At 42.5% G+C, this 26,503-nt stretch overlaps 1 protein-coding gene and 1 non-coding gene across 3 annotated transcripts; both read left to right on the top strand.

The window, feature by feature from the left end:
- Window positions 1-209: 209 nt before the first annotated feature.
- EIF2AK2 (eukaryotic translation initiation factor 2 alpha kinase 2) lies at window positions 210-25,060 on the top strand. Of its 2 annotated transcripts, XM_040993074.1 has the most exons (16): window positions 210-314; window positions 3,577-3,708; window positions 4,061-4,181; window positions 6,009-6,157; window positions 9,439-9,547; window positions 9,987-10,066; window positions 10,233-10,332; window positions 11,662-11,693; window positions 12,841-12,903; window positions 14,850-14,972; window positions 17,680-17,817; window positions 18,722-18,914; window positions 21,301-21,429; window positions 22,834-22,935; window positions 24,156-24,209; window positions 24,292-25,060. In XM_040993074.1, exons 2-16 carry the CDS (start codon window positions 3,593-3,595, stop codon window positions 24,412-24,414), a joined length of 1,632 nt encoding a protein of 543 aa, XP_040849008.1. In that variant the 5' UTR covers window positions 210-314; window positions 3,577-3,592; the 3' UTR covers window positions 24,415-25,060. The 2 variants fall into 2 exon arrangements, with proteins under 2 accessions (XP_040849008.1, XP_040849009.1); XM_040993075.1 differs by lacking the exon at window positions 210-314 and having other exon boundaries at window positions 3,083-3,708.
- LOC121165471 lies at window positions 9,843-9,945 on the top strand. Its single transcript, XR_005885255.1, has one exon. It is a non-coding gene; the product is annotated as a U6 spliceosomal RNA (small nuclear RNA).
- Window positions 25,061-26,503: the final 1,443 nt, after the last annotated feature.

Raw genomic sequence — 26,503 nt, 5'->3', positions numbered from 1 at the left:
GGTTAGGACACTGAGGTAAGAGCCTGGATGAGTTCATTTACTCAAGGGACACCCCCTTCCCGGCAAGCAGCCCGACATAGGTGCAGGGTCCTGGTCGCTGAAGAGTGGGGAGCGCACAATGGGTGGAGACACCAAAATTCCTCGGTCCCGGCCCCGGGTGTGATTGGGCTAGAGGACCCGGGAACGGTAGGAAAAGGCGGAGTTCCATTCGAAAACGAAACCTAGAGCAAACTGCAGAGGGTAGGCTCGGACTGACTGGATTGCAGCGGCGTCTGTCGTGGACCGGAGTGGACGAGCTGCGCTGCCTGAGCGAGGTGAGCTGGCCGGCCGCGGGGGCTCCGGGGCCGCGGGGACGTGGGGTAACTTGGTCGGCCGCGGGCTCCCAGGAGAGTGAGGTGAGTGGGCTCCGGGGGTGTGGAGCGAGGCCGCGCGCTCTGGGAACGGGCTCTCCAGCATTCCGAGGCTAGTCATTCTCTGAGCTCGGATTTAGGGCGCGGGTTAGAAGCTCTCCCTGCCCTGCCCCTCACCCACCAGGCCCACACCTGCTTGCTCTAGTCAGGGACCCCGCAGCCTCCCAACCCCCCACCTCCGTTGCAAAGCACTTCCCAGTCTGTGGTAAAGGACTGTGGAACGCGGTCAGAGTGGTTGGAGAGTGGTTTCCGGGCAGGCGCAGTGACTTGACGGGAGGACGGGAAATAGGGATGCCTGAATTTATCTGTAGAAGGGAGAGAGAATCCCGGGCTAGCAAGGTCCTGCCTGAGGAGTAGTTTTCTAGTTGCGCAGCCTGAGTCCCCTCTTGGTCGTCCCACCTTCCTCTTTTCCAGTCACCTCTTCACACCATGGTAGGTAAGTCTGAACCGAGCCCTCCTTGCTTAGACCTGTCTCCGGGCTTCCTTGGCTGCAAGCCAGGCCTTTTGGCGCTTCCACACTCTCCCCAACTCTGACCTCACTGGCCTCCTTGCTGTTCCGTGCACCCTGCCGCCTCCGGTACTTGGCACTGCTTGTTTCCGGATTCCTGGAAAGCTGTAGTCGCTAACATTGGGTGGGTGATTTCTGCCAGTGTCGGCTTCTCAGAGTATCTAGAAAAGGAACTTCACTCTGTCCTTGGTGTCCCCCTAACTTGGCTGCAGCCTTCAACACAGAACGTAGCACGCTGGGACTTTGGCTTGGGTTTGTCTACACTCCTCTTCTCCTTAGTTAACAAGAGCAGGCTTTTGTTCGCTGGTGGGACTGCTACAGTGCTCAGAGCACAGTGTTCATTGACTATATGCTACATGCTAGATAATTAATAACTCCTCCTATCTGAACCTGGAGATCCAAAACACCAAACTACTCGACTAGTCGCTTTAACTACTGAACAAGTAGTTCTGGGATTCTGAAGGGGGCTTGGCCTGAAGGCACTTCTGTTGGTGAAAAAGATGGACAGATAGCAATTGGGTGCGACTATGGTGGAGACTCTTGTAGGCGCATGAGTGAGGTATGGAACCTGCTGCCCAAAGAGCTCACTGATGCATTTAAAAAGTGGCCAGGGCTGTGGTGAGATTTAGGTAAGGTGTGGAAATTGCCCTGCAGATAGAGGATACAGAGAACCCGTTCAAGTTTAGAGAAAGCAGATAACAGATTGTGGGAATGGGGATCTGCAGATACTTTGGTAGTGCATCCATTCATTCCTTGTTGGGCACCATGGTAAGCCTGGCCTCTTCCTTGTGATTCATGGTCTTAGCTGCCAAAGAGTTAAATGCACAGCTGTAAGAAAGGAGGCAGAGGCTGTGAGAGCCTGTGATAAAGTGTTTAGGATTTGGAGCTCAGATCTGTAGGAAGTGATAGTGACTAGAGGTGGGACCCCCAGCGTGTCAGGAAGGGGAGGGTTGGATGCAGCAGCAGGGAGTGCAGGGAAGGGTTGGTGGAAGTGATCACCAGAGAAATGAGTGTGGGCAGAAAAGAGGAGACCTAAGCATTGGGCCCTAGGACATTACAACATTTACAAGATAGGGCATTGAGGAGGAGACAGAAGGAGAGGTGGAAACCTAAGAAGGCCAAGCTACAGAAGAGGGTCGGAGGAAGAGATGATTTATTTATTTATTTGGATAGCAGAGTAATGTTGAATGAAAGGGAACAATACAAAGAGAAATCTTCCACCTGCTTGTTTACTCTTCTGATGGCCACAGCAGTCAGGGCTTGGTCATACTGCAGCCAGAAATCAAGAATGTCACTCACATCTCTTACGGGAGTATCAGGGATTCGAGCACTTGGGGCATCCCCTACTGCCTTCTCAGGCACATTAGCAGGGAGTGGCATCAGAAGCAGAGCAACTGGGACTCAGTCACTCAGATTTGGAATTCTGACAGCAGCTTAACCACTGTGCTACAACTCTGGCCATTGTGCTGTAGGCTGATCTCTTCTTGTGCTTACTGGCTGTTGGTGTGTCTTGTTTGGAGAAATGTCTGTTCATGCTCTTTGCCTGTTGTTTTGTTTTTTTTGGGGTTTTTTTTTTTTTTTGCATTAGGCAGTTTTACTTTTTCTTGTTGAGTTTTAAGGATTTTTTAAAAATACATTTTATATACTAAACTCATTTCAGATATATGATTTATACATATTCTGTTCTGTAAATGTCTTTTTATTTTCTTCATACTGTCCTTTACAACACACAAAAGCTTTGGATTTTGATGGAGTCCATTTTTCTGTTTATTTTTGTAGCTTTTGGTTTTGTTGTCCTAACTAAGAGTCTACTAACAAACCCAAAGTCAAGGAGATTTACCCCTATGTTTCTTTCTAAGAGTTCTAGTTCGGGCTCATTACAATTAGATTGTATATCTTTAAAAAAAATTTTTTTTTAAGGTTTAATTTTTATTGGAAGTTCAGATATACTTACAGGAGGAGAGACAGAGAGGAAGATCCTCTGTCCGTTAATTCACTCCCCAAGCGGCCAAAACAGTCCAGAGCCATGCTGGATGGGAAGTGGGGCCACCAGGAAAAGAACCAGAGCCCATGTGGGATCCCGGGGCATGCAAGGCAAGGACTCCAGCTGCTAGGCTACCATGCTGGGCCCTAGATTGTATATCCTTTAAATTCTGTGTATCACTGCCATCATTTTGATCCACTGAGAACTATAAACCAAGATTTCCAGTTACCTACAGTTAAATTATCTTAAAATTGATTTTAGCACATGCCAAAGGAACAATTTTCTAAATTTTATAGAGGAATTTATTTCCGTAGAGCAAAATCCTTCATGATTGTATGAGCTTCACTTAATATCTCTACGCTGAGCCTTTTTCAACATGAAACAATTGAATTCTGCCTTGCAGCCTTTGTACCCTCTCAAGCAGATGAATGGATTTGTACTTTGTAACCACTGCAGAGTTAACAAGGATTCCCACCTTTCTCTGAGTTTTCAGAAGGTGCTGGAAGGTTCACTTGCCTGTGCAGTCCCTGGGAGAAAAGGAAAGGTGTTGGAGGAAGGTTTTCTTTGCGTGGGGCTGAGGTGACTTGTATCAGGAAGAGCCTTCCCACCATTTTGTGGCTCATAAACCTGCTAGGAAATCAGTGCCACTCACTTGAACATGTCTCATATTGTAGGTTACTGGAAGAAGAAATGGACAATGAAAAGAAAGGTTTCTACATAGAAGAACTTAATAAATATCGCCAGAAACACAACGTAGTACTTAAGTATCATGAATTGTCCCGGTCGGGGCCTCCACATGAACAAACGTAAGCTGCTATTGAAAAGGGTCTGTCCCTATAATTGTTCATTGGGGAGCAGCAGCAGCTTTGGGACAGCCTTGAGGTCAATACTTTATAGCTTTGTAGTAGATTTTGCCAAAGGGCCCATAAGGAACTTGGTTGGAAACCACAGATGATTCCAGAGGGAAGCAAGGATATAAGCTTTTTTTTTTCATACTTTGAGGAGGTAACGCCGTCTGGGATGGCTGCTGTAATTTTGTGTAGAACATAGGTTCCAACCCTCCATGGGGGTCCTGCGCAGGTGGCAGTGGTTGTGACACTTGTCCTTAGAAAATTCATGAATTGTATAGCATTCTGCTAATATGCTCTCTGTAATCAGGTTTACATTTAAAGTTACAATAAATGAAAGAGAATTTCCAAAAGCTGAAGGAAAATCAAAACAGGAAGCAAAAAATGCCGCAGCCAAAGTAGCTGTTGAAACACTTAATAAAGAAAACAAGGTGAGCCTTTGTCTCTTTTCCTATTTGCAATAGAATACTATAAATGTGTGTGTATGTATATTATATGTAAAAGATTTACTTATTTGAAAGACAGTGTTACAGAGAGAGAGGGAAAAGGTGAGAGAGAGAGAGAGAGAGAGAGAGAGAGAGACTTCCATCTGGTGGTTCATGCCCCAACTTAACCAGTGCTGGGCCAGCCTGAAGCCAGGAGCTTTGCAGAGTAAAGACATTCCCAGATCTCTTTGTGTTTTAATGTTCAGTTCAATCCTTTTTCTGTGTTTTCGTCTCTGTAAGACCCTGAGCGAGAAGCATTCCTTGGGACAAAGCTACATAGATGTTATTTTGCTTGATGACGGTAGGTTGAATTCTGTAAAATGCATTAGTGAGAGATATTCAGGGAGAAGTGACTGACAGGTTGCAGAAACGCAATGGGTAAAGGAAAAGGTGAGAGTAATTCTAGGAGCAGGGAAAATGATGTATGCGGAGAACAGATGTGAATGTGGCAGCTCAGGAGGACAAATAACACAGAGACTAGGACAAATAGCACGGAAAAGGAAGCCAACTTGAGGCAGTTTCAACCGAAAATGCATATGCAATAATGACCTGAATATAGATTACAACAACTCAGGAGCCACGAGCGTACAGCCCCACCCAGAACAGCATCGGTCCTTGAAAGTATCGGATCTCAGGGGTGAAGAACTTTATGCAGCAGAAGAAAAATATATAATAAAAACGTTTAGGCTATCTACAGCAATGTTAAACATTTGGAAATAGTTGAGTGGCAACTGGAATATGAAACATGAACTCATTTTTGTGGAGGACAATAGAGGGTAATTCTCATAGATGGAAAGTTATAGGAAAACTTACCTTTAAGTTCTGAAAAATCCCCATTGAGGGTATCATTCTTTTAACCAAAACTGAAGAAAAACATCACACAGGCCCCAACTCACAAGTTACAATGAGCTACAAAATTGAGTTAAGAAGGTAGGAATAAAAAAACAAAAAACCACGCAATATAATACCCTCCCCCAAATGTAGAAGAAATAACATAATAATAAGAGCAGAAGTTAATGTAAAAGATACAAAGCGGGGACAACTCTGTGGCTTTGTCGATAAGGCTGCCACGTGTAACACTGGCATCCCACACGTGCACATTCAGATTTGGGCAGCTCTACTTCCAATCCAGCTTGCTGCTAATGCACCTGGGAGAGCAGCAAAGGTTAACCCACATCCGAGGGCCCCTGCAACCACATGTGAGACTCAGATGAAGCTCCTGGCTGGCCCAGCTTTGGCTGTTGGGGCCATTTAGGGAGTGAATCAGTGGGTGGGAGATCTCTCTGTATATTCCTGTCTCTAACTTTTAAAATTACAAAGAATTGTCAAAGAGAATCAACAGAATCAAAGGGTAATTCTTAGACAAGAATTATAAAGTAGACAAACTTTGGATCAGATTTTGTCAAAGAGAAGAATACAGTAGTAGCAGTGATAATACCTTATTTACCTTTTCATATAATTTTACTTTAATATCTGTTTTCTGTTTTCTGAGATTTAGAATGGTACAGCAAGCTAGAAAATGTTATGTAGTTCTTTTCATGGGAAAAACAGGAAAAAGGATTGGTATTTTGTTTTTCATTTTGAAGCTAAAAAGACAGGTAGTTATTTTCTTTACTATGATTATAATTTATTTTGTGCTTTTCTCCACCCCCTCTTGCAGATAAAGGTATATGTTTATCCTTTCATCGATATAATATAGTTGGGAAACACAAAACACTTAAGTTGTCTTCATATTGTTCATTTAGTGATTTCATTAAATGATTTTCCTTGTAGGAAGTTGGCTCTTCACCATTGCAAGCTGCAGATACCTCAGAGGGACTAACCCTTGGGAATTACATAGGCCTTCTCAATCGTCTTGCTCAGAAGAAAAAATTAAATGTGAATTATGTACCGAGTAAAATGAGTAAGAAGGAGCCTGGCAGGTGAGCTGTCATCTAGCTTTTTCTTTGATTTCATCATATTTAAGCAACAAAGTAAGCTTATTTTCATATTTTGATTTTCTAGTTTTGTCATTTTTTCACTATTGGCATGGAAGACTTTATATGACTTAAAAGCAATTGTAATTGGTCAGATTTTGGTAATCCTTTACAGCAGTTTCCCTTGTCTGCAGTTTTGTTTTCTATGGTTCAGCTGCTTATAATCAACAAGAAGAAGCATGGGTTTTGTACAGTAAGATGTACTGAGAGAGAGACTACGTTCTCAGGGTTTTTAGGACAATCTATGTGATAATTGTTCTATTAGCTGTCATTAGTCTGTAAATGGGCCTAAGTTATCAAGTTAACTTTACTGTGAATGTGCAAGCAGGAAAGATATTGCAAATATGATGTTCAACACTTTTTAAGTATCAGATGGGCCTTGAAACCCATCCGTCAGGATGGGGCGGGGATGGGGACTGCTCTATTTCTGAGATGCTCCTGTTGGACAACAGAGTGCAGGATCCCTACTTGAAGGATGTGGACATCACTCCATCCTTTAGGTCTGCGTGGTCACTGCTGTGAAAACCACTCGACCATACTCCAGAGTGAGCCTGTACCACGGTGAGGTTAAGGAGCTGTTTGACTAGATGCTCATCCCCAGAAACGAGTAATTAGGAAAACACGGTGAGAGAATGGGGTTAACCTTCCACTCCGCAGGGACCAGGAGTTAAGACATGTAAGGAGAGGGATGAAATAGAGCTTAGGGGCCCAGCACCGTGGCCTAGCACATAAAGTCCACGCCTTGAACGTGCCAGGATCCCATATGGGCGCTGGTTCTAATCCCAGCAGCTCCACTTCCCATCCAGCTCCTTGCTTGTGGCCTGGAAAGCAGTCCAGGACGGCTCAAAGCCTTGGGACCCTGCATCTGTGTGGGAGACCTGGAGGAAGTTCCTGGCTCCTGACTCTGGATTGGCACAGCACCGGTCGTTGTGCTCACTTGGGGAGTGAATCATCAGACAGAAGATCTTCCTCTCTGTCTCTCCTCCTCTCTGTATATCTGACTTTGCAATAAAAAGAAATAAATCTTAAAAAAGAAGAAGAAAGAAATAGAGTTTGAGACCACCACTGAGTCAAGACTCGGAGCTGTAGGGAAGAGCTGAGGGAAAGCAGAAAGCGAAGGAACACGTGGGAGATCATTGCTCGGTGGCAACCCACCAGTGAAATGACAAAGAAGAAATAAAACTCTAAATGGCAAGTAGTGCAGATTGTCACTTGAGAGCACTGTCCTTTTTACTCGCAGGTGGTTTTTACGCCAGAGCAGGAAGAGAAAATGTGGTAATATTCTCTGCATTGGAATAGTTTAAAAGTGAATTTTATGGGTATCTCTGTCGTAAGGGATGCTTATCTGTCTCTATAGCTCATCTTTTTGTCTTGCTTTGATCTAAGCACATTGGATACCTAAGAGAGAAAAATTCTATTTGAGGGGTGCGTGGACAAGACAGGAGCATTCCGGGCTAGACTCTTAGATTGGCTCTTTAATTCTGGGTCTTCTGACTGGGTGTGCATTTCTCTGCAGCCTCCAAAGAATCATGAGATAAAGCAGTACTTTTGTGATAATGTGTGGGAACTCTTTGATATAAATGGCAGTATCCATTCTTCAAGCCTTAAAGATAGGGAGAGTGTTCTTGAAGAGTACTATTCAGTATGGGAGTTGGGGTCTGCACTGGTAGGATTTTCTTAGAATTTTGTATATAGTGGGACCTGGCATTGATGGCTCAATGGCTAAATCCTCACCTCACTTTGCAAGCACTGGGATCCCATATGGGTGTCAGTTTTTGTCCCGGCTGCTCCACTTCCCATCCAACTCCCTGTTTGTGGTTTGGGAAAGCAGTAAAAGATGGTGCAACAACTTGGGATCCTATACTTGAATGAAGACCCAGAAGAAACTCCTGGCTCTTGGCTTTGGATTGGCTCAGCTTGGGCCCTTGCAGCCACCTGCAGCCCTGGATGGAATATTTTGTCTCTGTCTCTTTTCTCTGTAACTGTGATTTTAATAAAAATAAGTAAATATTTTTTAAAAGGAGTTTTGTATACTATAAGCAAGTCTTAGGAAAAAAAAAATAACTTAGGGCAAAATCCATCATTGCTTATCCCCCAAAAAAGGCCATAGCACTGTAACCTCCTGTCTTCTCCAGTGGAACCCCAATTTTCTTTCCTTTTTTTTTTTTTAAGATTTACTTATTTTTATTGGAAAGTCAGATATACAAAGAGGAGGAGAGACAGAGAAGAAGATCTTCTGTCCGATGATTCATTTCCCAAGTGAGTGCAATGGCTTGAGCTGAGCGGATCCGAAGCCAAGAGCCCAGAGCCTCTTCTTGGTCTCCCATTTGGATGCAGGGTCCCAAGACTTTAGGCCGTTCTCCACTGCTTTCCTAGGCCACAAGCAAGGAGCTGGATGGGAAGCGGGACCACTGGGATTAGATCCGGCACCCATATGGGATCCTGGCACGTGCAAGATGAGGACTTTTGCTGCTAGGCTGCCCATGCCAGGCCCACCCCTGCTTTCTTTTTTTTTTTTTTTCTTTTTTCTTTCTTTTAAAGATTTATTTTTATTATTTTTTTATTGGAAAGGCTGTTATACAGAGTGGAGAGACAGAGAGGAAGATCTTCCGTCCAATGATTCACTCCCCAAGTGAGCACAATGGCCGATGCTATGCCGAGCCTAAGCCAGGAGCCTCTTCCGGGTCTCCCACGCGGGTGCAGGGTCCCAAAGCTTTGGGCCATCCTCGACTGCTTTCCCGGGCCACAGGCAGGGAGCTGGAAGGGAAGAGGGGCTGCCGGGATAGAATCGGCGCCCATATGGGATCCCGGGCGTGCAAGGCGAGGACCTTAACCACTTGCACCACCGCGCTGGGCCCCACCCCTGCTTTCTTAATTGGCACCTAATCTTTGCCCCTTTCTTCTCTGTCGCCATTTGTTTTAACCTTTGGGAAGTTTTTAAAATCCCCACCTAGAACCTTTGTATAAGGTCTTTTTAGTGAAGCCACAAAGCATTGGAAGTTGCCTGGAAAATGCAAGTTGACACATCAGCCCAATCCTGGTTATTTAGACAAATTGATCAGCGACTTTATCGAAGTTTTCAACTTAATATAAAATAAGAAATTGAAATTTTCATGATGAATCAGTGTTACCTTGAGCTTTTATATGCTTTTGTGTTTTTTTTTATCACAAGTTAGATTTACTGTATTTTTGATATTTGGATAAATATTGTCTATCATTTCTCTTAGATTTTACTATAAATGCAAAATTGAGGAAAAGGAATATGATACTGCCATTGGTTCTACTAAACAGGAAGCAAAGCAATTGGCTGCTAAACTTGCCTATGATCAGTTAATGGTATGTATGTACCATCTTTAAATGTAATTTTTGTATCTTACAAATCCTGAAGTTGACTTGAAGGTTAGACTGTTTGCCTAAAGCCAAGATAGCTACTCACCCAGCAAAAATGCTTCCTCCATTCTGTGTCCCATCCGTGAGCCCGGAGCCCTGGAGCCATGACACTCCCACACAGTAAAAGTTCTGCTGGCAACACAAAAGATTTGCTTTGAAAATCCAGATCTAACATCTATGAAAAAATAAGTGTATGTGGTCATTGTTGATCAGTGTGGGTTTGTTCAACCGAGAAATAAATGTGGTAGTCAGAGCAGCACGTGTAATAAAATTGGAACAATACATAGAAGATTAGCATGGCCCCTGTACAAGGGCACAGAGGCTAAGCCACTGTAAAAAGTAATGCAGTTGCATTTCAGCCTGCTGAGGCCACTCTTCATTTCAGGTCACTAGCCCTACCTCCCCTGGTTCTTCTGTGACTTCATCTGCTGACTTCAGAAGTGCTCTTTCAGAAACACCCACGAGGTAAGTCTGGACAAGGAGCTGTGATATGTAACATATTTAAACTGCCGTGGCAAAAAGTAATTTCGGTGAAAATGTTTCGTATTTAAGGATAATGTAGAGAAAATATACTACATTTTGAAGATACAAAAATATCTTCACAAGCTGACTGCTATTCCCTTTTCTTTAGTGCTTTTAATTCATCACTGGGAAATTACCACTCAGCAACTGCACCAGGAAAACAACACAATCAGGACGGTTTAGGTAGTTCTTCGCCTTCATTTCCTATGGTATGAGCTTCCTACATAATCTTGGTTTCCTGTGCATTTCCTCATTTTCCACTACCATTTTTATATTTTTATCTTATGCACTATTACTACATAATCATATTTAGCAAGCTTTTGATTTCGTTTACCTTTTAAACACCCACTCTTCACATGCAGAATTCTTACCACAGCTCATTTCCAAATATTTCTATTCACTCTTATATTTTTATATATTCCCATAATCTTGTTTTTATTTCCTAGCAAATGGACAATATTTGAAGTTTTTATTATAACATGGCTTTTATTTTATTTTAAGAAATCAAAAATAACTTTAATAGGTTCCTCCAAAACTTAACGATTTTTTTTTTTTAAATCAGGTCATTCTATTGGTGAGAGACTAATGTTATATAGCTATTCTATCTATCAAGAACTACAAATCAGAGCTGATACTGTGGTATAGCAAAAAACAAAAGTAAAAACAAAACAAAGATAGAAACAAAAAAAACACTGCCTGCAATGTTGGCATTCCATGTGGGCACTAGCTTGATCCCCAGTACAGCTTGATTTCCAATACAGCTCCCTGCTGCCATGCCCAGGAAAGCAGCTGAAGATATCACAAACATTTGGCCCCCTGCACCCCAGGGAAGACCTTAAAAAGGCTTCAGGTGGTCCTAGCTCCTGACATTGTGATCATTTGGGGAGTGAATAGATATAGATATTTCACATAGAACTAAAAGTTATAGGAAAAAGATAAGCAACTCAGGAAGAAAACATGATGTCTCTTAAGAGAAAATTTACAGAAGAGACATCATTGAAACATAAAATGATGTTTTGTCATTATTAAGAGTCAGAAAAGCACAACTCAAAGCAATAGATCCCAGGGCTTGACAAAAGTTACACATATTGATGAGTCTATTGACCTTTTAAAAATATTCATTCTTTTATTAATTTCAGAGGCTAAGAGACAGAGAGAGATAGAGCAAATGCTTGAGAACCCATCCACTCTCACTCCCCAAATGTGCACAGCAACTAGAGTCAGGAGCCAGGAACTCGGTCCTTATTTGCCACCTGCAAGGCAGGACTGCAACAACTGGAGCCCTCACTGCTGCCTCCTGGGACCTGCATTAGCTGGAAGGTGGAGTCTGGAGCTGGAGCTGGGAATTTCAGCCCAGGCCCTCTAAAGTAGGTTATGGGTGTCTGAACTTGTGGGCTAAATGCCTGCTTCAGGGCAGTTCACAATGCATTAATGAATGCAGTCCAAGAGCCAGCTAGACGTATACCGGGAGCAAGAGTAACAGAAAGCAGTATGAATTAATTAATCATCTGACACGATTTCCCATTTTTTCCTTATAGAATGCCAGAAGTAATGAAGTAAACAAAAAAAGGTTAGTATCATTATGCATTGAAAATATCTAAATCTTTATTTTTCTAGCCTTCAGCATTTGTAGTGTACACTCCATTTCATAAGTAGAAAGCATGGCAATGGCTCACAGAAAGTTTGTTATGTACAGGCAATCTGAAATTTGTAGAGAAATCATTGATGTAGACATAAATCCCCACGGGCATATCACTAGAGTGATTAGTTCAGAGGAACAGATTTTTTTTAAAGTATGTTTGTTTTATAGACAGGTTGGTAGAGAAAAACCCATGTAACTCAGGTTAAAACTAGCCAGATGTTATGCAAATCCTGTTGGCTTGGTTTCTTTAACTGAAGATAAAACAGGGTGGTAACTATAGTCAAGAATGGCAGTGAGGTGGCAGCAGGTGCCGCTTTGAGCCTCCAGTCTACCTTGGGCCATAGAGAATGATGGGGAGAACAGCTGGTTCCTGATCTGATGTTTTCTGGAAAGAACAGAGCTATGTATGTGAGATGAGTAGGCCTGCAGCCATGGTTATTGTGGCAGCAGAGAGGAGTGAAGAAAATATGTGACAGGGACTGGCAGGAAAAGGAGACACGGTTTGACGTGGGGTGACCAGTTAACCGGGAACTGCAGGGGCCTGATGCCAGCATGGGCTTTGCTGAAGACGCTACAGGCAGAACAAAGTGGGCAGATGCCGGTAATATAGTATTTAAGTGATTCCTTTCTTTAGCTGGTGAGAGGGAGAAGAGAATCACTTCATTTTGGACAGGACACTGCTGAGCCCCCGAGTTTAACATTGGAGGGATTCACGGTAATTTGGGTTAACAATTTCATTTTAGGTGGTTTTTGAACTCATCACGAGTAAAGCCACGAGGCCTGTTGCTCCCTGAGGTGTGAGTTAGCAGAAAGAAAAGGAGAGGCTAGCGGCCTGCCAGGAACGCGAATGTTGTGTGAAAGAAGGAGCCAGGAAGGGGATGAAGAATTATTAGAGGATGGAGGTCAACCATATGTAAATGGCTCTAATGTCTAAGGAAAAGGGCTCATACTTGCTATGCTGTTATCCAGATAATTGACCCAAGATGTAAATAGCCCATCACAAGGGATGAAACCCACTCTTAACAAATTACATTTCATTGAAGCATTTGATTTACTGTCGTTTCTTGATTTTTAGGAATTTGGTACCTACTGTTGACTCCCTTGATAAAGAAACAACCAAATATACTGTGGATGAGAGGTGAGGTAGAATGGTAAAGTAGAAATTGTTTAAATATTTGCTTTTTAAAAATTGTTCTGGGCCCGGCGTGGTGGCCTAGTGGCTCAAGTCCTTGCCTTGCACACAGCGGGATTCCATATGGGCGCCAGTTCTAATCCTGGCAGCCTTGCTTCCCATCCAGCTCCCTGCTCATGGCCTGGGCAAGCAGTTGAGGACGGCCCAAAGCCTTGGGACCCTGTACCCATGTGGGAGACCTGGAAGAGCTCCTGGCTCCTGACTTTGGATTGGCTCAGCTCTGACCATTGCACTTACTTGGGGAGTGAATCATTGGAAGGAAGATCTTCCTCGCTTTCTCTCCTCCTTTCTCTATATATCTGACTTTCCAATAAGAATAAATATATCTTTTTTAAAAATTGTTTTATTTTCCATGTTTCAGTTTCTTCCTCTCCTCGCTAAATGTGTTTGTTCATTCCATGAAATTTTGTGAGGGCCTATTGTAAGGTTAAAGTAGATTTCCACCCCAGCAGTTTAGCTGTTATAGCCAAAGAAAACGCACAAAGGACCCTCATCTCTTGGAGAAATAAAACTTTAATGAATCCACATAGGATAGGGTGAACACGATGCTTTGGTGAATCACTCTGAAATCTATGGAAGTTATTAATATTGAAAGAAAATATTCCTATAAATCAATCATTAAAAACCATTTGATTCTTACAGGAATCAAAATAGGTCTGTATAAATCTCACTTCTCTTTCCATGCCACACTTCACTTGAGAAACTTTTCCTTCCACTGTAAAAAGTGTGGCTTAGCAGTTTAAGCCAAGGAGGCCTATTTTCAAAGAGCAAGGCACATTAAATGCACGTTTAAAAAATAAGAATGTCATTTAACACAGGAATACCCATGTTCCTGGCACTGTACGGGACATCTATACGAAGAAGAAATAGAAATAGATTCTGCTCAAATGGAATTTTTAAAAATTTATTTCTGTTGGAAAGTCAGATTTACAGAGAGGAGAGACACAGAGAACGACCTTCCGTCTGCTGGTTCACTCCCAAGGTGGCCGCAATGGCTGAAGCTGAGCTGAGCTGATCATAGATTGGAGTAAGTGGGAAACAGGAAATGGAGAGGAATGTCCCCCTAGCCGAGTACTGCAGGACCCTGATGGAAGCCTGGGCCACAGTGAGGATAGTGGAGGTGGAGAAAGGTAGACATATGCCATTCATATGGTTTTTAAAGTATGTCTTGATTTATTTTCATTTATCATTTGAAAGGCAGAGAAGCAGAAATCTTCCATCCACTTCCTTGCATGTGTACAACAGCCAAATGGGTCCCAGGCTGAGGCAAGGACCCCAGAACTCACACTGTGGGTCTCCTCCTTGGCTTGTCAGGGACCCCAGCACTGGAGCTCTACCTGCTGGCTCTCAAGCTGTGCGTTGCAGGAAGCTGGATTGGAAGCAGAATATCTGGGGCTTGAACCATTAGTACTGTATGGGATTTGGACATCCTAACCAAATGCTGTTCCTATCAGTGATTTTGTTTGATGTAGAATTAGTAAAGCTTAATGATGGAATGTAGAGGTATGAGGGAGAGGAGAAACCAAGAATAAAACCAAGACGGGCTCAGAATATGTGCTTGTTTCCTTTCCAATAGATTGAAGTGTCTCTGAAATGCGTTAGGTGGTTCTTACTACAGTTTTATGCCTGACATTGGACCATTTGTTTTGACTTTCATTCAGTCAAGAGTTGACTGTTACTCCTGGGTGGTCTGGTTATGTGGATTCCTACGGGAGGCGGAGGGGAAGGGATGACCCTTTGGGAATGTATCTGTGAAATAAGACTTTGTTTTCCATAAGGGGAGAATCGTGTTTGTCTTACAGACCCATTTTATGAATGACATTGAAGGCAAACCTAGGGAGGTTGCGGGAGGGTTGGAGGATCTCAGAGAAATTGTGGTTTTTATCTTCAAGGTTTACCAAAGATTTTAAAGAAATAGAACCGATTGGCTCTGGTGGATTTGGCCGAATTTTCAAAGCAAAGCACAGAATTGATGGAAAGATCTATGCTATCAAACGTGTTAAATATGATAGTGAGTAAGTAGCAAATGTCACATATTTTAGATGAGAGTTGTTGAAAATGTAACCACTGCTCTTTTTTGTGTCTCTCCTTCATCAACATATCATTTTTTCTTCAAGCATTTCTTTCTTTGCAAAGTAGCTTGGTTTACACTGAAATAATCTCACTGCTGCAGTTATTTTAATTTTTAAAAAGGGATATACTATGGGTTATCCTTCTGAGACTGCCTCAAGAAGTGGAACACATTATTGGATTTAAGGTGACCTTTGAGATATTCTAGTCTCTTTTTACGGAGGAGACGGAGATCCAAGATGGGAACTGATTGGTGTAAGGAAAATGCTAGTCGATCCTTGTTCTGATTCTCTGTTATTACATAATACACATCTTCAAGCTGCAGTGGCTTAAAAAGAGAATTTAGTGTTTTCTCTTTTGATCCTGTTGGTTGGATGTGCTCAGCTGGGCAGCTCTTCCTTGGGATCTCCCAGTCTTGTTTTAAGTCAGGTTAGAGAGGCAAGATGGCCAGCAGCTAGTGCTCTCTGGGGACTGAGAATTCAGCTGCCAATGTCAAACAGAGCACCTCCACAGGGCTTCCTAATGTGACCTTCCTAATGTGTTTCAAGGAGTGTGCCCAGAACCAGTCATCCAAGAGACCAGGAAAGTGGTGAGGGTGCTTGTGTGAGTTCTAGAATGTCAGTCACTTCTGCCACATTATATTAGTTAAATAAGTCACTAAGACCAACTCAATTCAAGCAGAGAGCAAATAGCCCGCTGTTCATTCCAGTGTGTATGGGAAGGGAAAGAACTGATGACAATGATCTTTGGACACTATTATATACTTATGTAATAGACATTCAGAATTCTTTCTCTGGGGTTGCAGTCTGCTGTGTTCCCACTATAATTGATTGCTTGCCGTGTTTGCATTCTGTTTTATGTACCTGTGTTTTGATGTATTTACCCCTCCATGTCCGTTGGATAGCACGACTTCTTCAAAAGAAAAACACATAGGAGAGAAGTCTTGCTATTTGATGGGTTCACCAGTCTTGCTTGTTGTTCTCCAGTGATTGTTAGTGTGTAGAACTCAGCCAGACCAGCCCCTTAAGTAGTATGGGAGAACTTGGAAAAGGGATCTGAGCTAAAGTGACATGAGCAAAGGAGAACAAGGCGAAGAGTCCTAGGTGAAATGCACTTCCTGTGCATGGTCAATGCCTCACATTTCAAAACTCTCATACCAAGTCAGCATCAAAACTAGGCTTTTCTTCCTTGTTTTATGTTAGAGATATAAAGTGCTGTTGTTGATTCTATGAAACGGCAATTTTTGAAAATGTTCATTTAAAAGATACTTCCAGGAGCTTATGCATTTTAAACCTTTAAAATATATACTTGGCAAAGGGTTTTCAAAGAAGTTTATGAAAGATGTGCATTGTGGAAAAAAAAACTGCCTAAGTTTTAAACGTTTTTATTTTTGAACCAAAGTAAACTTATTTTTTAAATTCCCATTTTCCATGAACTGTTTGAATTATTCCTATAAATTCAGGACCACTAAGACATTTATATACTTTGCTTCAAGAATTTTCTGAGAACCTACTGCAATAATATTATCTGGATTATGTCTGGATAAAAGAAGATGTAAATCACACTCATTCATAACAATAAAAATGAGCATGAACAAAATAGCAATTTAGAACTGATTCGAATGTTTGATCCCTGGCCTGCTGAGGATACTACAGCCTAAAAGTGAATGTGGCATCCTGAGTCATGGCCACACACTAAGGTCTGCTGGTGGGAGCTGCTTCAGAGTCATCCAGGAAAGACGAGGAAATGAAGGAAGAGCATGGATGAAAGGAAATCGGCTAGGAATTGCTAGGTTTCCTAGAGTGTCTGCCTGCCATTTTTGTATTCTTGACATTTTGTGTTAAAAAGTTTATAAATCATGTTTGCACAAGGAAAAACTATAAAGATAGCATGTTAAATGAAAAGAGGGGGATTGCATATTATGATTATATAACATGTGCATTAAAAATAGAAGCAATCCACAACCAGTTAACTTTATGTTACGATTGTTGAGGTTATCAGTGATTTTTCTCTTTAGTTTTACAGATTTTATGCCCCATAGAATTTCTGAAATTTAAGAAAAAAATTAGAAAAAGTGTATAGTATTGATTTATCCAACCTCAACTTTGAACTCTTAAGTTTATTTACTACATTTAGCATAGAGCTTTGTCAGCTCTTCACAGTGTCTCCTTACAAGGCTCCCACACTATGCAGTTTCTCTACTTAAGTCATATCCTTTGTATGTTTTCTCTACCCACTGAAAGTTCTGAATTAGGTTGTTTATACTGGCTGGGTCACCTGTGCTGACTGCCCGGATGTGGCAGAGCGGTGAAATCTTCCGGCTTTCACAGAAGCTTAAACAGAATATAACGCGTGATTTAGCCATAGACAGTCGCAGCACTGGGTGTCTGAGGCTGCACATCTTAACTGGTCTGACGCTGGGAAGGAAGCCCTGATGGTGAGAGTGGGCCGTCCAGCTCTGTTCTTCTCTGTGCGCGTGCACGTGATCCTTGACGCACGTGTGCGTGATCCTTGAGTTCTCCTGACCTCTCTCTCAGACTTGCCATGGGAAGCACGCTGATTGTTTCTGAGTTGTCCCCAGTGATGGGAGGTGTTTCTCAGTTATGCTCAGGGGTGCCTGACACCTTCGCGTGCTTTGTTGCTTTTTTCCAGGAAGGTGGAGCGGGAAGTGAAAGCACTGGCAGCGCTCTCTCATCCCAATATTATTCAGTATTATCATTGTTGGGAAGGAACCGATTACAGTGATCCTGATTCGGGGGAAAGTGGGGATAGTACGGTTGGTAGTTCAAGGTAAGGAAAAGGAAGTTCTCAAAGCCATGAGGGGGTAGAAGAAAAATGTCACCAAGCTGGGGGGGGGGAGGGGGAGCACTTGGTAAAACCACGTAGCCTGGTCACCACCATCTCTCACAGACACCATTCTCTCTCTGTTCTGCACATAAGGACACAGTGAAGTTTGTTTGTTTTTTTTTTTTTCCTTGCTTGAAACCTGCCTTTAAAAGCCTCTTTTAATTTTTCAGCTGTTTTCAAACTTGCAGATAGAGCTTTCCTGCCTCCATTGTTTTATCTCTGGTTCTAGAACAGGGATTGAATGCAGTCTAGGGAAGAACGTTGTAGCATTTAAGGTGTTGCAGTCAGAGATGGACCAGGCTGAAGCCAGGAGCTGGGGCCTCAACCTGTTTCTCCCTGTGGGTGGCAGGATTCAAGTTTTTGAGGCACCAGTTGCTGCATCTCAGGGTGTGCATTCCCGTGAGCCTGGAATGGAGAATGGTGCCATGGAATGTCAGCATCCCACGTGGAAATTTAACTACTGTGCCGAATAGCTACTCCTTAAGTTTATTTTTGTTGCTACTTTAAAAAATACATGTTTATTTAACAGTTAGAAGTAGAGACAGAGAGCACCTATACCTACTGTGCCACTCTAGATGGATGCAGTGCAATGGCCAGGGTTGGGTGAGGCCAAAGCCAGAAGCCAGGAGTTTTAGCCTGGTCCCCCATGTGAATAGCAGGGGCTCAAGTACTTGGGCCATCCTCTACTGCTCTTTCCATGGGCATTAGCAGGGAGCTGGGTCAGAAGTGGAGTAGTTGAGGCACAAACCATGTCCATATGGGATGCTGGCATCCCAGGCAACAGCTTTACCTGTTGTGCCATGATGGCAGCCTCATATTGCTACTTTTAACATACTGTGAATTTTAGATCCAATTGTGATGTTAAGACCAAGTGCCTTTTGATACAAATGGAATTCTGTGATAAAGGGACATTGGAGCAGTGGATTGAAAATAAAAGAGGAGCCAAACAAGACAAACCTTTGGCTTTGAAGTTATTTCAGCAGATCACAACAGGACTGGATTATATACATTCTCAGGAGTTAATACATAGAGACCTGAAGGTAAGTGGAAAGTGCCTCATTGGTTGAGAAGTATAATTTAGTCATTTAAAGATCTGCCTTTTCTAGTTTTATAAGTGTGATCAATAATTATGATGAATTCATTACCTCAAGTTCTGTGGTTATAATGGATCTAGAACTTACCCTGATTATCTTCTATGTAACATAGAGACTCTCCAGGAAAAGAAGCTGAGTGTGGTAAGCCCAATAGGAAGGCTCATCCACTTCTGGTCTTATGAGGCTGGAAGTCAACCCTGGATATAAACTTACATAGCTTCTACTTGCTGAACAGCTCTGCCGCCGAGGCTTACTTAAGAGCGGAGGGACTCTGCTGACTTTGGCTTGGAGATCATAATTCCCTAAATTCTGTCCTTGCTCTTGACTTCACTCACAGCTACTAGATCCAGTCTAGTGTTTTCCAGGTTAGAACTTTTTGCCCATTATTGGGAAATCACGGTAATCCGAACCTTGCCGCCGATACCATCCCTTAGTCTTCTCATTCAGTTTTGTCCTTCATGATCTGGAGAAGCTGTTTTCTCATTTTGCATTCTCATCCTGCATCAGAAGAGCAGAGAGCCAGCTTTATAGCCTCGCCTCCATGCTCTACCCTTGAGATTTGCCTATTCCCATCACATCCTAGCCTGCTGAGTCTTGTCTCAGAACCCCTGTCGTGGGGTTGCTCTGGATCTGTCCCTACCTGCTCTAGGCAGCAGCGCCACCTGTGTGCTGACCTCACCCGACACAGGCAGCAGCCAGGAGCAAGGGCCTCCGCAGGATGAAGCCAGGAGCTCTTGCCGCTGTCTCTGCCCTTGCCTCTCTGCTGAGTCCTTCAGAGTCTGTGCCTGGAGTCGTGCGAGCTCTTGGGCTTCTTTTGGCTGCAGTTGGTCAAAGGTCACATGTTGCTGCTGAGTTTTCTGTGTCTTCTGTAACCTTTCTGGCTCTCAGTGCTATGACTGCAGCTTGCTTTCATCTGAGGGAAGATGCAGATGAAGCACTTGGGCGGGTTCTGCTGTGGGCAGCCCTTGCAGAGAAAGGAAGCCCCTCTTGCCCAGTTTGAGTGTTCGCTCCTTTCTGTTGGCATGGTGACGACTGGACCAAAGGCTCAGGGAGGCACAGATGGGTTTCCAGAGGATGGTGGGGAGGGATTCTCATCGACCCAGACTCTGGCAGCCTCACCCCACGCGTCAACCCTTGTTGTGGCGCCTCTTGTGCAAAGTCTGTATCCTTTGTTGTTCCCCATAATAGGTTTTCTGAGTGCTACTATAATTGTACAAAACATAGCATTCATGAACTTCTGTCCTTTGAAATGATCTGTAAGATGTGATTTCGGAGTTTCATTAACAGCCTCATCCAACCCTGTATCGTGTCAGTGCAGGAACGTTTCTGTCCATTCCCACTGCTCCCCCACAGCGGTAGCATTTCTTCCGCATGACTGGCATTCCTGCGAACTGTGTTCTAATCCACTGCCAAGTTCAGCATGGGCCTTCTTAAGTTGGCTTCTAGGAAGCTCCTATTTCTCCTTTTCTGCTCCTATTTCTGCTTTTCCTAGAGTCCTTCTAAGGACTGTACTAAGTGCAGTTTCCTATGGTCTGTGGGTAGCCTAACATTATATGAAAAGTCAGATCTTTTCAAGAATGGCAAAGTGTTAGTTTCCTCATCAACAGTCTTCCTGTTTTATGTTCTCTAGAACATTGGTCAAACAATACCTCTACAAAGAATAGAGCAGGGATAAGCAGTCCTCACGTCACTCTTTTTTATACCAATTTTTAAAACTCTTGTTGAAGGATGAACAAAAGTAATTTCAGTGCTCGTTTTCAGCTCCCAGCTCACTTAAAGCTTTCAAGGTGGAGGGGATGTTAAGAAGGTGTCAGAGGTTAGGAAAAAATGACTTACAGGAAGCATCCCATTTTGCACCAAGTTGTTCTGCAGCAGGAGTGGAAAGAGAGCTTAGGGGTGCTCACTCAGTTGCCACCCGATTGTGAATTTATATTTGCCTCACCTCAGGTGTGTCCACCTGCCTCTTGGGAGGTGACAATCTGTAGTTCCTGTACTTCAGATCACACTGTTGGCATATTAACCTATAATAAGGCACATCGTTTGGTCTTCTCCACTGTCTAGTTCTGGAACAATCCCCTGGGACTGTGTGGAATCAGTCTACCATCACTTGGAAGCCTTTCAGATGTTAGGAGGCAGCTGCGCCCCAAGCTAGTCCTACTGTCAGCTAAAAAGTTAGCATTTTAATGACCTGTTAAATTCCGCAATTAAGATTGCCTCTGGAAAGGTTAATATCCTATAAGCAAATATAAAAATAGCCATTGCTAAAGATTATTTGAATACTTAGTTACAGCCTGTCAGATTGGTACATGTAAATAAATTTTTTCTTCCACAGCCAAGTAACATATTGTTAGTAGATGAAAACAAAATAAAGATTGGAGACTTTGGACTTGTAACACAATTAAGAAATGATAAAAAGCGAACTGTTAATTTGGGAACTTGCCGATATATGAGTCCAGAGCAGGTAAGTTCATTTTCTTTCTCTAACATATACATGAATGTTTTTTGTTGTTGTTAAATTGCATTTATTTGAGAGACAGCTCCCAACCATTAGGCCAGATACATATTCTATGTCTGCATATAGTTCACTTTAAATACTCTTTTCAGTTATAAAAGTAGTACAGATAGAATAAGAATTTAAGGGGCGAGTGACTGGCCCAGCAACTACAATGCCAATTAAGATTCCTGTTTTCCATATCAGAGAACCTGGGCTTGATACCTGGCCGTAGTTCCTGACTCCAGCTTTCTGCTAATGCAGACCCTGGCAGGTGGACAGGTGATGACCTAAGCCGTTGTGTTCCTGTGACCCACATGGGGGATCGGATCCGAGCTCCAGTCCTCAGCTGTTGGCCTGTTCCTGCCCGTCAAGGCATGAGGGAGATGGTCCAGTGGATGGATGGGAGCTCTTTCTGTCTTCTCTCTTTCTGTTTTTTTTTTTTCTGTGCCTCTCAAATGAATATATATTTATATATATTTTAGAAAAGAAATCCCCTTATCCTTCCTCTCTATTCCTATTTCTGTCAGTAAAGTTTGCTCTTTATCTTTTTCAGCATTTTCTATGAGTTATAAGCTTATGCAAACTTAAATTTTTTGCATTATCATTCATACTTACAGTTTTATGGAAATATTATGCTACTTTGTGGTTTTTTTATTCAACACTATATAATGTTTTCATATCATTACAAATAACTCCCCCATCAACATTTTTACCACATCAGTTTATTTTCATTGTATTTGGAAAGCAGAGAGATCTTCCATCTGCTACTTTATTCCCCAAATGACTGCAATAGTTCAAGGCTGGGCCAGGCTGGGCCAGGAGGCAGGAGCTTTAGGCTGGGCTCTCACGTGGGTGCAGGAGCCCGAGTGCTTGGGCCAGCATCTGTCGCCTCTCAGGTGCATTAGCAGAGAGCTGGACTCACAGTGGAGCAGCCAAGACTTGAACCAACATGGGATGCTATAGAAACGGTGGCTTAACCCACTACTACACAACACCAGCCCTAATTGTCATTTTTATTAAGCATTTCTTTAAAAACTTTATATATTTGTGTGCTGATTCTGTATCTCTCAGTGTTATTATGAGGATCACAGTTCTCCAGCTGGTTTGTGTGAACTATCTAAGGAAGGGAAATATATGTTTTTGTCTTCAAAACAGTAGACATGTATATATATATATATGTACACATTCACACACACACATATATAAGTTGATCCATTACTTAATATAAAGAATATTTTTGAGGGCTCCTCCCCATCAGGGAAGTCAGTGGATGCATATGTTCTCATGTGAGGTAAGCGCCACTGGACAAAGCTTTCTGAAGGCATACATCTCGGGTCCCTAACAAAGACATGTCTCTTTTGGTCTCTTCAGATTAATTCAGAAGACTATGGAAAGGAAGTGGACCTCTATACGTTGGGGCTCATTCTTGCTGAACTTCTTTACATATGTCCAACGGCTGTTGAAACATCAAAGGTACATGGCATGTAAGCAATAACTGGCCATGATCCTCCCAGAGCTGTGCAGTCAGCTGCCACCCCCTCAGGAGAACAGGTCTGCGCGTGTCAGTGTCTGACTACATGTGAAATAGGAATTTTCTTTCTTTAAAATGTTGATAGCCATGTTTTTAGAGATTGGAAAGTTTGATCTTCCTGGGAAAGTGTGTGCAGTCTCACAAGACTCCCAGGTCAGTGAGTGAACTTCTCTGTTGGTTACCTGGTCAGTGTCAGACAATTTGCATAGTGAGCTTTTCTTCTTCCTTTTCTTTTTAAAAGATTTGTTCACTTTCATTGGAAAGGCAGATTTACAAAGAGAAGACAGGCAGAAAGATGTGCCATCTGCTGATTCAGTCCCAAAATGGTCATAAGGATCAGAGCTGTACCAAATCTGAACCCAGGATCCTGGAACTTCTTCTGGGTCTCCCACACAGATTCAGGGTCCCAAGGTGTTGGGCCATCTTCTACTGCTTTCCTAGGCCACAAGCAGGGAGCTGGATGGAAAGTGGCTCAGCCTGGACACCCATATGGTGTCCATGTGGAATCCCAGCACATGCAAGGCGAGGATTTAGCCACTAGGCCACCATGCCAGGATTAAGCTTTCCTTCTAAAAGACAAGATACTGTAAGGAAATTCTGTGTTTCAGGAGAAGGTATAATGCCCATGCAAACAACTACAAGGAAGATTTTTCTAGGTATAAAGATTTAGGTTTCATGGTGGCTCTGCTAGGAGGGGTCAGCTGGCTTCTGATCAACGACAGTAGAAGACATGGAGACAGGAGTCGGTGCAGTGTCATGAGAACAGCAGATGGTGCAGTTATTCCAGAGTAGTTTTAAGGAGGTGGTAGTTGATGGGATTAGGAAAGGGAGGATGGGACCTCTTGTGGGGTGTGGAGCCACCTAAGGGCAGCAGACAACTGGGCATTGTAGTCTGAAGCTCAGCAGTGAGGGTGGCCTGGAGTCACCGGCATCTCCCGTGTAGGACGGGGATACTGAGTTCCTCTGGCAGAGACTCTCGGAGGGATGAGGGCGGATAATGACTACGAATGCCCTTGTCACACATGTTCGTGTGAAGGGTGGTTTTCAAGTGGAGGAGTCGGAAATAGCCTAGATTGTAGGACGTTTTCCGCCTTTGTGCTTTTTCTTTCTTTTTGCTCACAAGTGAATAATTCCCTCATGAATATGTATGTTTTATTTTCAGATTTTCAGAGAGCTAAGGAGTGGCTCTTTTCCAGATGTATTTGATGCTAAAGAAGTAAGTGTAAGCACATGAAACTAATCAAGAATTTTTTTATTACACTTTCATATCTTAGTGTTGTCTCTTATGGTCATTTCAGAAAATGCTTCTGAAAAAACTACTGTCAGTGGAACCTGAGAAACGACCTGACACATCTGAAATACTGAAGACGTTGGACAGGTGGAACCAGGAGTTGACCCAAAAGCAAAGAAATACATGTTAGGGACCTTTCGAAAAGTCTCTCAGTTCCAATTGATTTTTTTGTAGTTAACTAAAATCTACAGGGGGATATTGCTAGACATTTAACTATTGTTTTTTATCAATTTTACCCTTGTTTTACTACATTTGTAGAAATATTTTAATTTCTACCTTGATAATATGCTTACCGTTGTCCTTCCCTGACTTTTCCCTGCTGGGGAGAAGACCTCAAAATGTCTTTATATTAATTAATGAATCAACAAATACATTTATATTAAATGTCTGCTGTTTTTTAAGCCAAAAAAATTTATTTCCCTTCGTTAAAATGGCTTGCAAGCCAGTTGCAGAAATGTGATCCTCATAAAAAGTTAACTTAGAAATAATGTTGGAAAAGAATTTGATATTATCCAGTAAAATCTAAGCTGTTCATAACTGTCCAACCATCAGTTCCACTCCCATATACACGGCCACGGGATTGTGCACGGGAACCTTGGTTATAATAGCCAAAAGCACAGGAAACAGCCATAATGCCCATCATAAAGAACATGGATTAAAACATTATATTCACATACTGAAGTGTTATATATCATTGAAAACTAATGAATTACAGCTCAATGTGGTCATAAAGCTCTTTCTCAAGAACATAATGCCAAACAGTGCATTTCTGGCGGGGAGGAAAAGGCTATACGTAAAAGATAAATATATATAGAATAATTTCAGTAATTTTGTTAAGGATCTCAGGCAAATGTGATACAACAATACAGGGATGCAGAGGATGCAAAGGAGATGATGCAGAGGAATGATGATCTAGGATGGAAGGGAGTGCGATGGGGAAGTGCAGTCCGAGGCGATGGCAACTTGTTTTCTTAAATAGGACATTGAATCTACTAGTGTGTGCTGTGCAGTTGTTGCTTTGAATATGCTTTGTATGTTTTATAATAAAGGCATTAAGGAAATTCCCTTCAATTGTTTCTTTTTTTTATCAGTAGCTCTGTTGAGATATAATTATATTATACAATTAACCTATTTAAAGTATACAATTAACATTGCTTCCTATTATTGGAATTGTGCAGTCCTCAACAATCAATTTTAAAACATTTTTGTCACTTCAAAGAGAAACCCCATATCTGTTAATGTTCACTTTACCTATTTCAGTGCTCGGTAGGCCAAACTACTTTCTGTTGATTTGCCTGTTGCAGACATTTGATGAATAGAATCACGCCATGTGTGGTTTTCTGTTCCATTAGTAAAGCTTTCAAGGATCACCCATGTCACACTAGATATTGCATCCTTTTTATTGCCAAATTAGTTTCTCCTATTTGGATGCATCACATTTTATGTATTCATTTATCAATGGATGTGCCGCAATGGCAGAGCTGAGCTGATCAGAAGCCAAGAACCAGTAGCTTCTTTCTGGGTCTTCCATGCAGCTGTAGGGCCCCAAGGCTTTAGGCCATCTTCCACCACTTTCCCAGGCCACAAGCCTGGAAAATTGGAACCTGCACCCACATGGAATCTCAGCAGACCAAAATGAGGATTTATCCACTAGGCTACCGCACCAGGCCCAAGCATGCAATTGTTTTAAACCTGAGATGGGTGAGAATTGAGGCTCATTTTCCTCTGGTCTGGTTCTAGCCCCAGGCCTGTAAATGTAGACCACAACCCTGTGTGTGTGGCAGTCACAGGCTCCCATCAAGACTATTTGCAAGCTTAGCCTAATTGTTCACAGACGGTATTCCAAATATTCTAGGCCAGTGAGAAGCTGCGGAGCTGTCCCCATAGTCATAGAAAAGGGGGAGGAGCCAGCTCGGAACTCCATTCCACTTTAGACTGTCCATGTGGCTCTGGGACTGACTGTTGATATGTTGGCAGAAATGACAGAAAATGACTTAACTATAATCGCAAGGACAAGATGTACTCCTTTGTTTTAGCTATTCATAAGATTTATTGATTTTAAAACAAAATAAATATTAAATCCAGTATCTCACGAGAATCATGTGTTTTATATATATATATATATATTTACAACTATAAAAATAACAGCTTTCTGGATGAAAAGACTGAACGCTGGAAATTTACTTGGTGGTTCTCCAGCTCTGCTGCTTCTGAGAAAT

The sequence above is a fragment of the Ochotona curzoniae genome, unplaced genomic scaffold, assembly GCF_017591425.1.
Source record: "Ochotona curzoniae isolate NIBS_2020 unplaced genomic scaffold, NIBS_Ocur_1.0 contig_883, whole genome shotgun sequence".
NCBI lineage: Eukaryota > Metazoa > Chordata > Mammalia > Lagomorpha > Ochotonidae > Ochotona > Ochotona curzoniae.
This window is presented reverse-complemented; position numbering and strand designations above follow the sequence as displayed.

What these genes read in the sequence shown, in the direction of transcription:
- EIF2AK2 (XM_040993074.1), top strand. Translation starts at nt 3,593, where the DNA reads ATGGACAATGAAAAGAAAGGTTTCTACATAGAAGAACTTAATAAATAT. An exon ending in CTTTCAGAAACACCCACGAG is followed by an intron (nt 10,067 to 10,232) that starts GTAAGTCTGGAC and finishes CCTTTTCTTTAG; the next exon opens with TGCTTTTAATTCATCACTGG. An exon ending in CTTCGCCTTCATTTCCTATG is followed by an intron (nt 10,333 to 11,661) that starts GTATGAGCTTCC and finishes TTTTCCTTATAG; the next exon opens with AATGCCAGAAGTAATGAAGT.